The following is a 13126-nucleotide window of genomic DNA, read 5'->3' on the forward strand; positions in this document are numbered from 1 at the left end:
CTTCCACTAGCCCAGGTTGCTCCAAGCCCCATCCTACCTGGCCTTGGACACTTCCAGGGATCCAGGGGCAGCCACAGCTGCTCTGGGCAACCTGTACCAGGGCCTCCCCACCCTCCCAGGGAAGAATTTCTTCCCAGTATCCCATCTAATCCTGCTCTCTGGTAGTGGGAAACCATTCCCCCTTGTCCTGTCCCTCCAGGCCCTTGTCCAAAGTGTAGTGAAATAAGTGTTGTTCCTCTAGCATGTCATCTTTAGGGCTTTGGGGTAGAGGGGTTGAAACAAGATGATCTTTAAGATCCCTTCCAACCCAAACCATTCTATGAAATAAAAGGGCAAGAAACGTTTCACCTTCCCAGGGGTGGAATCTCAGCATTCACCTGCTCTCATGTCACAGGGAGTTTGAAGTGGTGCAAATGCAAATCCTTAAATCCAGGATTCTGTAAACCCGTTGTCTTCTGGAGGAACTGAGAGCTGGTTTAAGGGCTCTGGCTGCCCAGCTGTGTGTTAAATCCAAGGATTTGGGAGGACTGGGGGAGGCACCTCCCGTTGTGCTGCCCAATGAGCTGCATTTCAGTCACTGCCAATTAACACAAATGAGCTTTTAAACCACTTCTGGCCAAACTCAGGCCAGTGGCTGAGTTGCCCTGAGGAGTTGTGCATCTCTGGTGTGGAATAAATAGGTCTGATTTGCATAGGCAAGCACTACTTGTTTAATGGAGAATCCATGTGGGATTGAAACCCTGGATAAGCTGTTCAGGGCCTTGAGGTGACTGAGAGTCGATGGTGGGCAGAGACTGTGAGACTGGGGGTTAATAAAGGTGTGTGCTCCCCTTACCTGCCCTGTGCTGTAACAGCAGCTTCCCTGTGGATGGATCCACAACTGCCCTGCATATGGATCCACAGCTTCCCTGTGGAGGGATGCACAGTTTCCCTGTGGAGGGATGTACAACATTCCTATGGATAGATCCACAGTTTCCCTGTGGAGGGATGTACAACATTCCTATGGATAGATCCACAGTTTCCCTGTGGAGGGATGCACAGTTTCCCTGTGGAGGGATGCACAGTTTCCCTGTGGAGGGATTCACAGCACGTGGAGACACTTGGATTTACTCCCCTCCCAGCTCAAGATTAAAATTTCAAATCACTTAGCGTTGCTTGAATTTTGTCTCCCGTTGGTTAACATGTTTTAATTACTGAGATAGAAGAAAATCTCTTTTCCTAGTGGGGCCCAGGCTCTGGGGCTCAGCCCCTGGGGTTGATCACAAGATGTGCTCGGGCTGGATCATTCCTGGGCAGGGAAAATGTAACAGCAACTTCCAGCTCTGCCCTGAGGGTCAGACCTTTAGGGGACCAGTCATACAGGGAAAGTAAAACCAGGTTAACCAGATACTGAGCCTTCCTCACTCTTTATCCATGTTAATCTGGGCTCCCTTTTTTCCCCTCTTGATTTTTTCTCTTGATTTGCTTTCCAGACAGGGAAAGTGTTTTTCTTGCATCTTTTATGCATTTTTCAGTGGCTTCCACTATGGGCTCATATGAAAATCTTGCTCTGCTTTATCTCAGCTCCAAGCCTGAGACTCTGTGTTGCCTCTCCTGTAGGACTGTCCCTAATAAATCACTGGGAGTGATCATTGTTATTTCCCCCAGTTCTGCCTGTGTGAATAAATGGGACCCATTCAGGGTCACGCCCCCAGCACACAGCTGTTTGCAGATGTGCTGCAGTGGTTGTGGGAAGGATCCTCAGTCCCCTGTGCTCTGGGGAGGCACCTGGGTGGGCCTGAGGGGTCCCCCCATGTGGCACAGATGGGGTATCCCCCTGAGTCCCTGCCCTGCCTCCAGCAACAGCTCTGCAACTGCCTGGAAATGAGCTCAAATCAAGAGCCATCTTTTAAGTACATCCCAAGAGAAAACACTGTAATTGCAACTATTTCCTCAAAACCATTCCTGAACAGTCCCCATTTGAAGAGTAAATATCAAATTTACTGTCCCCAAGGTGACTCCTTCAGGGTTTGTGCTCTGACACTCAGAGCTGCACCCCTCAAACCTGTGACCCAGCACTGCTCCCTGTGTGCCCAGGGAGCACAGGACCCCCAAAGGTCACCTTGGGCTGTGGCAGGGCTCAGGTCAGGCATGGAGAACAGCCCAAAATACCTTCTGCATGTTCTCCTGGCCCTGAGCTCACTCCCATGTCCCAGCTCCTGCTCTGGAAGGGCTTCTCGAGGTCTGTGAGGTCCCAACAAGATGTTGTGGGACATGGATGGGCAGTTGGCCCATGGGTTGAGGGTCTTCTGCTTCCAGGCAGCTGTGGGGATGGGGTAAGCCCTGCTCCATGGAATGGGGATCTTTAGGGCTGGAGTTTCACTTCAGATCAAAAATCCATGGAGCTGGAGATGATTGCTGCCTGCACAGGAGCATTTTGGCAGCCTAGAGCAGCACAGATCTGCATGGAAACTCCTAAAAGTGCATGGGGGGGTGGAGGTGGGTGCTCAGGGATCTTCAGTGCTTGGTTTTTAGAATAAACAAGGAAGAGAAATGTTTTTAGGCAACAACCTCAGCAGCAGTTTTTATCCTGGAGGGGAAATTTGGCGGCTGAGCTTGGAGGTGTAAATAAATCTGCAGTGGGTTCCCACGCCGTGTCTTAGCACAGGGTGGGCACCAGCTTTTGTTGCTGCTGTGGGTTGGCAGCAAGGCTGGAAAACAGCAATTCCTTGCTTAGGAGGTTGTTAACTACCAGTGCTTTTCTCACCACAGAAAACTGAAATTGGAGGGGTCCATAACAACATCAGTAGTTAATTGAGCAGCTCTGTGGGGAAATCACTAAAGCAATTTATAAATGCTTTTTCTCTGAGCATCCAGGTATTTATACTCGGCTGCCAGAGGAGGAAACAGAGGCACAAAGGAGTTAAATGTTTTGCCTGAAGTCCCAGAGCAAGCAGGGACACGACAGCGACAAAGTCAAATCAGTCTTGAGCAAGGTCACAGCCATGGGTAGATGGAATAGCTATTTTAAAAAATACATCATTTTCACAGCTTCTTTGCCATTAAAAGTTGAAGTTGTGTTAATCTCCAATAAATTCAGCAAAGGCATGCAATCTAGCATCTCTTTTATGTGGTATCTCTCATTTTTAATTTGTTTCTCAGGTTCTGTCGTTCTTGGCAACAGCGGGAAAATAAACCCATTGGAAACAGACAATTAGCCAAGGTCACTGGGGCAGGGAAGGGAGGATTAGTGAGGAAACAACTACTGCAGATGCCATCCTGGAGATAATGGGAAGGAAGGTACTCTGCTGGGGCCTAAAATGCCATTCCTTCATGGAAATTTTATTCCATCCTGGTGAAACACATCCAACTTTCTCTGCCCAAGCCATTACAGGGGCGGTGAGGGGAGCTCAGAGCCTGACTCCACATCTGCAAGATGTCCTCTGCAGGAGCAGGAGCAGGAGCAGGGTGTGTTTCTCCTTTGGAGATGTGCTTGGTGTGTTGCCATCACCCTCTTGCCATCACCCTGTTGCCATCACCCTCTTGCCCTGGGGCACTGCTGGCACCCCCTCCCACGCTGTCCTGGCACTGGGACACTTCCCTTGCTGCAAAGTTCTCAAATTCATGGCCTGAATCACCTCCAAAGCAAACCCTGCTCCATGGGATGCATCCAGGCCGTGTCTGCCTGGTGTGCTTGGCACTGGGAGAAGCTGGGAAGGGGGAAAGGAAGGGGTGAGACCATGGTTGACGAGCTCATGGGGTGAAGGCTGGGAAGGCCAGGGCCAGGCAGGAGGGTTCTGCCTCATCCTCATCCTTGCTGGTGCCTTCTGGATGTGACCAAACCTCTTGTGAGGGCAGGGGAAGGTGGTGGGGTAAAGCTGAGGGAGATGGTGGCAGGTTGGGCAGGGCCAGGTTGGTCTCTGGGTCTTTGGTTTGCTCTGCCTGCCCCCCCATTTCCCCTGTGCAGGGAGTTCTCCTGCCTTGGTGGTCTCTCACTGCAGAGAATGGACTCACTCCCAGCTCCAGGCTATGCCTGGACCTCTCCCATCACAGCCTGACCCCTCCATGGATCCCAGGAGCCAGCTCAGGCTCCACAAGGCAGTTCCCAAGCGTGTGGATGGTCACTAAGCCAAGTCCTCCTGAAAAACAGGATGGTTGCTTTCCAATTAATTTTTTTTCTGGTTCCCCTCCTCTTCCATTTCTCTGCCTCAAAAACCTGAGGGACCAGAGGTTTCCTCTGTGGCTCTGCTGTGGACTGACTGGGAACAGATACCACTTAGGGGTGGTGGCAGCTCCGGGGTGGCCCTGGAGCCTCAGCTGCCCCTCCTACCATGGTCAGACCGGGCCCAGTGTGGTTCTGCAGTGGGCTGGACTGGGCAGGGAGGCTGCTGGAACAGGAGAACTCCATCCTGGCATTCCTGATGCTGCCAGTGGGGCACAGGCTTGGGACTGGGGCAGGCTCTCACTGTCCCTGTTTGATGACAGAGGGGTCAGTCCTTAATGCCAATTTAATTTCTGCTCATTTGTGTTACTCATCCCAGCTTTATTTGCTGTCCTCTGAGCACAGAGGGGATGGTGCTGACAGCTGCTTCTCTTTGCAGACAGGTCCTTATGGCCAAAAGGAAATCAAGTATTTTATCACAGAATATCACATAAAAATAAAGGTGGTGTTCTTCCCTACCCTGTTGTCATCAGGGAAATCATTGATAGGCCAGTAATTAAAGCCATAGGCTTAATTTGACTAAATTTGGTAATTTAGCTGAAATTTTCCCTCAAACTCAACATGGAAAATGAGATTGCTCTGGGCAGACCCCACCTGGAGCCCTGCAAACAGTTGTGGTGCCCCCAACATGGAACTCCTGGAGCAAGTCCAGAGGAGGGACTTGATAAGGGGACTGGAGCACCTCCCCTGTGGGGACAGGCTGGGAAAATGGTGTGGAGACCTCACAGGACCTTTCAGGATCTAAAGAGGGTACAAGGAGGACACAGAGAGATTCTATATCAGGAACTGGAGTGACAGGACAAGGGAACGGGTTCAAACTGGCAGAGGGGAGATTTAGGTTGGATATTGGGAAGGAATTCTTGGCTGGGAGGGTGGGGAGGCCCTGGCACAGGTTGCCCAGAGAAGCTGTGGCTGCCCCATCCCTGGAAGTGTCCAAGGCCAGGTTGGAGCAACCTGGGCTAGTGGAAGGTGTCCCTGCCCATGGCAGGGGGTGGAACTGGATGATCTTTAAGGTCCCTCCAACCCAAACCATTCTGGGATTCTAAGATGTTAAATTAGGAATTGTGAGGTTGGGAGAGTGACAAAGAACATCTTTCTGGGCAGGTAAAGGACTATCCCAAATGTGCCAGATGTGGGGCTGTGTCTCCCAAAGGGTTGTCATGTGGAAGGTGAGCAACTCTGTGACCCAAGTTAATTAAAAACAATGGCAGTTTGGTGGGAACAGGACACCCTGTCTGTTCTCAGCCTCCTTGCAGTCAAACCACTAATTATTTTTTTAATATCTTTTTTTCCTACATATTTCATAACTTGTTCTTTAGTATCAAATTGGAAGCCAAATCCAATGGTGGGGGAAATTAATTTCCTTGAATTGAAGAAGCAATCTCCTTGAGACTTTTTAATCATTAGATGATAACTGTGTGCTAAAGAAAGGAAGACCATTAAAGTAACTTAATAGACCAGGATAAACGTTTTTCCCTGTATCTCCTTCATCTTTATTTAGAGATCCATACTGAGGATATTTCATAAAAGCTGCTCTTTTTGACCTTTCATCAGTTATTGTGTAGAGGAACCAACTGAAATAATGGTGGGGAACTAACACTGTGGACTCCTGGATACAAACCCAGTAATTCTGCTCTTCCTTCCTGCCAAATTGTGTTTTTCCTTTCTCATTAAAGGAGGAATAGCTATGGGGACAAATAAAAATGCATTTAGCTGAGCTGTGTGATTTTTAAAAAGAAGCTGTGTTAATGCTTTTAATTAAGGGGCAAAAGAATAAGAGGCTTTATCAGCTCTTTGTCTGCAGGCCATTATTTGGTTGTGGATGAGCAATCTGTTCTTGTCAACGTCCACCTACTTGAAGGATTTACTACAAAATCAAATGGTGTTTTCAGTTAAATTCTCGAGCACTCTTTGATTCCTCATTTATTTAATATGGAGCATTGTTGCAAAGAAGAATGAAGCACTTGATTTGTGTTGCTTGAGGGACCCAAGGGCCACTTGGGAGCTTTGTGGTGTCCTGTGCTGAAACAGGATGTGCAGCAAAATGGAGAAGAGGAAGAACTGAAGGTGAAGTTGCTAAATCTCAGTTAGAATCCCAGAATGTGCTGAGCTGGGAGGGACCCCCAAGGATCCTGGAGTCCAACCCTGAGCCCTGCACAGGCCCAGCCCCAAGAGTCACCCCCTGTGCCCCAGAGGATCAGCCAAACCCTCCCTGAGCTCTGGCAGCCTTGGGGCTGTGCTTCCAGGCGTGTTTAGGGAAGGATCACTGACTCTTTGCTCTATAAATTGAAGTCACATTGCAAAGTCTTGGGAAGAAGTTCCTTCACTGGTCAGGTGGGGAGGCCCTGGCACAGGTTGCCCAGAGAAGCTGTGGCTGCCCCATCCCTGGAAGTGTCCAAGGCCAGGTTGGACAGGCCTTGGAGCAACCTGGGCTAGTGGAAGGTGTCCCTGCCCATGGCAGGGAGTTGAAGGGGATGAGCTTTAAGGTCCCTTCCAACCCAAACCATTCTGGGATTCTATAAAATAATAATGAAAGCAGCTCTCTCAGGGTACAGCTCCTGTTCTTGGCTCTTGAACCCTTTCCAGTTCAGAAAACATTGTTTGCCTGCTGGTGAGTTCCCAATGATCCACACTATTGGGTCAAAAATGAAGTTTTATTGTCTGAAACTTTCACCTGGATTCTTTTTCTGGCTTTTAACTGTTCTCTGAGTGCTTTAAACAGACCTAACAGGTTTTGACTGGAGAAGTCAGAGATTCCCATGTTCCACCACACCTATTCCCAGTGGAGGAGATGAACTGGGTTGTTCATACTCTGTATAAAACCAGAGCAATTTACCCTTCTATGTATTTCCAGGAGGTAATCTGGGGTAATGGAGCTATTAGATTTGGCATCTGTAACGTGGTTATCATTTCAGAAAGAATTGTTTCTGCTAATGGCAGTTAACTTGCTACAAATAAAGCAATAGAATTGAAATTTTAAGTACTAGAGTGGCAGCAAACCATGAAACATTATCCTGCTTAGAGGAAGGAAGGCTGAACCTGCTGTTGGGGAAGGAATCTATTGAAAAAAAACCCCTTTGATGGATTCCAATTCCAACTAATTTAATATGGCAGTTCTTCTACCAGTCTATTCAAAGTATTAAAATGTCTCTAAATAATAATAAAGTGGCCAGAACCTTTTGTCCAAGGAGCTCAGGGGTTTCACCAAGATGAATTTGGCCTCTGCCATGAGGTTACTGAGCCCTGGGGTGCCTTGGGGGACCCCAAATGCTCCTCTGGCAGATTTGGGCACTTTGTGTGGTGTGGATGGAGAGGTTGAGCCTGGGCCTGGTCCTTGTTTTCTGTAAGCCAGGTCTGGGTATTTTCAGGGATGTTTTCTACCTCTGCAAGTCAAAACTTAGTTTAGACTTTAATGTGCATGGACAAGCCATGGAGTGGGTTTTGAGCCAGGATTTTGGGGGCTGCTGTTAAAATACATGATCCTGTTGCCCCGTTTCTACCTCCAGACCAACATCCCCCTGGAGAACAGGCATTTGTGAGTGGTGTGGGATTCCCAGGGACATGAGTCCCACCCTGTGACTCTTCCCTGGGCAGCACAAGGTCCTGCAAGGGTGGTGGCCATCCCCCCTGCTCCAAACTCTGAGCTCAGGGTGGGCAGGGGGTCCCACAGCTCCCCAAAAAAGCAGCACCTTGGCACAGCTTAGCTCCATTCAATTCATTCCTTGTCACCCCCCTGCTGATCTGAGGGGATCCTGGGCTTTTTTCTTTACAGCATGGATTCAAAAGCAAGCAGTTAAATGGGAGAAAGCCTTTTATATTTCTAATTTAGCACAGCAAATATCCCAGGGGGTAAACTTTCCCCACACCACAACACAGAGTGTGTCCCCGAGCAGCCAGAGCGGAACGAGATGGTTTGTTCAGTGCCGTGCTCCGTGGAAAAATGGGATTTTATGGAGAGGGTCAGGAGTGTTTAACCACTCAAAAAATACCCTGAAATGTGCTCTCGGTGTGTGTGACTCAGAACAGCATCCTGAGCTCAGGGCAGCTGGGTGAGCTGGAGAACTGGGCCAGTGTTTTGCAAGTAATGAGGGAGGGACACAGCCAGGGTCCTTGTAAACACAACCATCTATTACATCCTTAAACTTGCACAGTTATGAGAAATTAACCCCTGACACTGCATTTTTCCTTGCTCTTTGTGCTATTCATTGATGTCAGTGTTGTACCACTCTCATTTTTCTCTGTTATTTCCCTGACCAGACCCCGAGCTCGGCTGCTCTGGCAGTGTGGAGCTGAGCACTCTCAGGTTTTTTTGAGGTTTTGCAGGATGGATGTGACATCTCTAACCCAGAGCCCTGTTGGTACTGGGCAAGTGACCCAGCTGATGGTTCTGCAAACAGTTGTCTTGAGTTTTTAAAGGATTTGCAGTGACCTCGTTGCTCTTGGTGATGGCTCCTCTGTGATGTATTATAAAGATCCAAATGGGAAACCGTCTTTCACAGGATTCCATAAAAACTGCTGTCTGTCCTGAAGTCTACTCTGTTGCTAGACAGGCTAGAGGTAAGAGAAAGGAAATGTCATTTTTACATTTCCTTCACTTATCACAGAATCCCAGAATGTGCTGAGCTGGAAAGGACTCCCAAGGATCCTGGAGTTCAACCCTCAGCCCTGCACAGGCCCAGCCCCAAGAGTCACCCCCTGTGCCCCAGAGGATCATCCAAAACCTCCTGAAGGTCTGGCAGCCTTGGGGCTGTGGGCATTGGAAACCCAAGAGTTGGTGCCCTTGCCCATGGACACCACAAGGTGCTCCCAGCAGAGCTTCTCTGTAATTTACCCCCAGGATGTCTCTCCAGCCTGTTCGGAGTGACACAAACTTGAATTTGGGATCATGTCATTGCAGTGGTAAAATAACCTCTTCAAAGGTCCTGGGGGCACCAGGGAGGGGATTGTCCTGCTCTGCTCTGCCCTGGGGTGGCCTCACCTGCAACATTGGGGCAGTTTGGGGGGACACAATGTAGAGAAGGGATTGAGCCATTGGAGAGTGTCCAAAGGAGGCCACAAGGATGGGGAAGGGCCTTGATTTGAAGCCGTGGGAGGACACTGAGGGCACTTGGTGTGTTCAGCTGGAGCAGAGGAGACTGAGGGGAGACCTCAGTGCAGTTCCAACTGCCTGGGCAGGGGCAGAGGAGGGGCAGGGACTGAGCTCTGCTCTGGGGGGACCAGGGACAGCAGCCAGGGAATGGCTGGAGCTGTGTCAGGGCAGGCTCAGGTTGGATCTCAGGCAAAGGTTCTTCCCCCAGAGGCTGGTTGGGCACTGCCCAGGCTCCCCAGGGCAGTGGGCACAGCCCCAAGGCTGCCAGAGCTCAGGGAGGGTTTGGCTGATCCTCTGGGGCACAGGGGGGGACTCTTGGGGCTGGGCCTGTGCAGGGCTGAGGGTTGGACTGATGATCCTTGTAGGTCCCTTCCAACTCAGCACATCCTGGGATTCTGAGCTCACTCCTTGCCGCGATTTCTCCGGGATAACCAGTGCCAGGAAACATCTGAAGCCAACAGGAGCTCTGCAGAAATTATCCCTCAGCCCATTAAAACATTGGGGAATGTCACTAACTGTGCCTTCCCGTGGGTTTCTCTCCGTGCAGGACCCCGGCCATGATCGGCTGCTCCTTCGTGGTGAACAGGAAGTTCTTCGGGGAGATCGGGCTCCTGGACCCCGGCATGGACGTGTATGGAGGGGAGAACATCGAGCTGGGCATCAAGGTTGGTGACACACTTGCAAGAGAAATTGCACCCAGCAGGATTTAAGGAGCCCAAAGCGACACTTTAACAAGTTGGCATGAGCAGTTATTGGAAGGCTTTGCGGGACTGAGCAGGGATGGGATATTTATAGCATTTTAATTTCAGTTTAAGGGGGAAAATGACTTGGTTTTAGGGGTGAGAGGAGTTTCTTTCCTTGGATTCTTATCTGTCTGACCTGAGGCAAAAAGCTACTGAGATGAAATGGCATTTCCAGCTTAAAGACTCTGGTCATGTTGTCACAGTGGCTGTAAAGTTAAAGGTATCTTAAATACCAGGAAGAATACAGGGCCACTTTTGTGGTTTCAGAGTCTTGGGGGGGTTGATGGGACTCTTGTGAGTATCTCAAGAAGACACAAAGCCCAAAATTACTTTCCAGGCATTTACATCTGCAAATAAAACACGTTCACAAACAGACAAAACCTGCTTTTCCCAGTGAAAGCCCCCAATTGCAGAGCTGCCTCAGAGCATCCTTCCAGACTCCACTGTGACAGCATCACTTGATTACCATGTGCAATATTAGATATGGCTTAGTGATTCAAGTGTTTGCACACACTGAAGTGATTCATAAGCAATGAATTCAGTGTTCAGAAGCAACCTGGGCTGGCAGAGTCTGTGGAGATTTTTCCAGGCACGGTTTGGAGTGCGGCACTCGTACGTTAACGAGCTGATAGGGGGAGGCTGGAGAGTTATACCTGGAAAATTGCATTGATTGTGCTGTTGTAAAAATGAAAAATCATTGTTCAAGCTCATAGATTTACCAGAGGATATTTGCTTTGCTGGCAAGTCAGGGGAAACTTAAGAAATCTATTGTTAGTCGGCTACGGGGAGCAATAATCTCACTTAAACAAGGGAATGGAAATGAAAGGCTTTAAATGTGCCACAGAGCTTCTCTACATGTGAAGTAATTACTGCTCATCATCGTGGGTCTGGAGAGATCCCAAACCAAGCTCTTCTGGTGGCTCTCCTTATTTGTTTGTGGGATTTTTCAGTCTCACTGTGGAGTGAGTCTTCTCACGATTAGTAATTCAACCCATCTGCTGGGTTTGGGGGCATTTCGTTGAAGTTTGGCTTCTCAACAGGAACAATCAGATGCATGTCTCAGGGACAAGTGATGAGCATATGTCCTCTTCTTTTTCACATGCTGAATTTTTTAGAAACATCTAAAAAGCATCCTTTTGAACAAATAATCCCTCTCTTCCCCAAGTGACTTTCCTAAGCTTGTGTTTCTAACCCATATGTTTGCCCGTTCACGTGCTGCGTGTTCTGGACAAGGTTTTAAAGTCATTGGTGATTTTGAGAGCCCAGGTCCTTAGAAATCTACCTTGTAAGGCTACATAGAAAGTAGATTTTTGAAGATTCTTGAGCTCCAAAAATCAGCCTCTCTGCAAGTGTCTTAGTGGCCAACAGCTCATGACCCATCGGTCCCAGATACACATTGGCCAGATAAACACTGGCCAGTATTTTTCCAGTTAGGCACCAAAACCCACATAAAAACTGAGGCTTAAGGATGTTTCCAGATAAAAATCAAGTTAACTGGGAAGAAAGTAAGAGGCAGAGTAGGAGTGACCTTGGAAAAGGTCTTAGAAACACGTCAGATACACGTTGGCCACTGTGTGCAGGTCAGGAGGCTCATGGGGAGGTCCTGGGGATGGTGGTTGCCAGGTGTCTGAGTTTCACTTCCCAGTAAGATTCCAGTTATAAAGAGTTTCAAGGAAAAGAGAATTAGTAAGGTTTTTTGTGGGTCTTTTGCTATTGCACCTGATAAGTGCCTATCTGGAGTCAGAAAAGTAATTTGGTGGCTCCTCAGTTGGTTCAGTGATTCCTGGATGAAAATAAAGGCAGAAAGTATTTCTTTGCTGTTTTGATGATGGTGCAAATTCCATCATCATTCTGAGAATCATTTGAGCCTTTTTAAACATTTTATGGAGGAGACTGTCCCATCTCATCAAAAATGAGATAATAAACCCATTGAGGTGACGAGGAGGACATGGAAAAATGACAGTGTTTCAGGCAAAAGTACAAGTTTAACTCTGTTTTGGTAAATTAAATACAAATAATCTGAATAACAAAATGAAATAAATGGTTGAGAGGGTTGGGCTGGACTAACCTGGAATGGCCAGGGCCATATATTGTCCAAGAATCTTGTTTTATTGATGTGCTTCAAGGTGATGGAATCAACATCCCTGGAGAGTTTTAACAGATGTGTGGATGTAGCACTTGGGGACATGGGTCAGTGGTGGCCTTGGCAGTGCTGGGGGAAGGGTTGAACTCAGTGGTCTCAGAGGGCTTTTCCAACCTAAGTGAATCCACAAGTACTGTAAAATCAGCTGTCCTGGACCTATTGTGGTGAAATATATGGGCCATATGTTTCTTTCAGCTGCTGAATTCAGTGAGCAAAATGAGAAAGTTCCTGCAGGAGCCACTTAAAAAACCAGTAACAAAGTGTTAGTCCCATTCCCAGGGTGGCTCTGCCCTCCTGCACGTGCTGGGAGCATCCTGGGACTGCTCAGAGAATAATACTAAAGCCATTAAACATGTTGCTGCCCCAGGCACAACCCTGTTCTGCTGGCGGGGTGGCTTTGGCCCTGACACAGGAACGTGCTGTTCTCCGGGTTATTGGATCTTCTTTTGTGCCCCTGGAGTGCCTCCAGAAGGTTGTGCTCATTCACTCACTCCTCTGGTCCCCAGTGTCCACTGCTTCACTTCCTGAGACAGAGCTGAGTCTAATTCCTCTTTCCTTGGCAGAGAGCAGAGAAGTGTTTGCAAAGCAGAGCAGGGAAGGCTGATGTTTCAACAGAGAGGTTTTCAATGCCCTTTTTTTCTCCCTCCCCACAAAGTGTGCCTTGAAACGAAATCATAACAGCACCAGGTCTTCCTTGCTGTGCTGACAACCACAGGGAGCAAGGGGTTGATCTGTCCTGGTGTTAATAACCCCCCCAAGACTGTTTGGGGAAGAGCTGGTGAGCAGGTGATCCTGGTGAAGCTGCTGGAGCCCAGGTTTGGAGGCATCTCACGCCTGGTCTCAATTTCCACACTGGAACAGGGAGAGCCCCTCTGCTCTGGGACAGGCTGGGAGAGCTGGGAGTGCTCACCCAGAGAAGAGAAGGCTCTGGAGAGACCTGAGAGCCCCTT

The 13126-nt window shown here is 48.7% G+C and overlaps 1 protein-coding gene across 1 annotated transcript in view; it reads left to right on the forward strand.

The window, feature by feature from the left end:
* The window catches only part of GALNT17 (polypeptide N-acetylgalactosaminyltransferase 17), a 214314-nt gene that overhangs the window by 128119 nt on the left and 73069 nt on the right, over window positions 1–13126 (forward strand). Inside the window, exon 7 of the mRNA XM_029961230.1 lies at window positions 9838–9955. Coding sequence (XP_029817090.1) covers window positions 9838–9955 — 118 coding nt within the window. The remainder of the gene's footprint in view (window positions 1–9837; window positions 9956–13126) is intronic.

Source organism: Manacus vitellinus, unplaced genomic scaffold, assembly GCF_001715985.3.
Source record: "Manacus vitellinus isolate BGI_N305 unplaced genomic scaffold, ASM171598v3 scaffold_32_pilon, whole genome shotgun sequence".
NCBI lineage: Eukaryota > Metazoa > Chordata > Aves > Passeriformes > Pipridae > Manacus > Manacus vitellinus.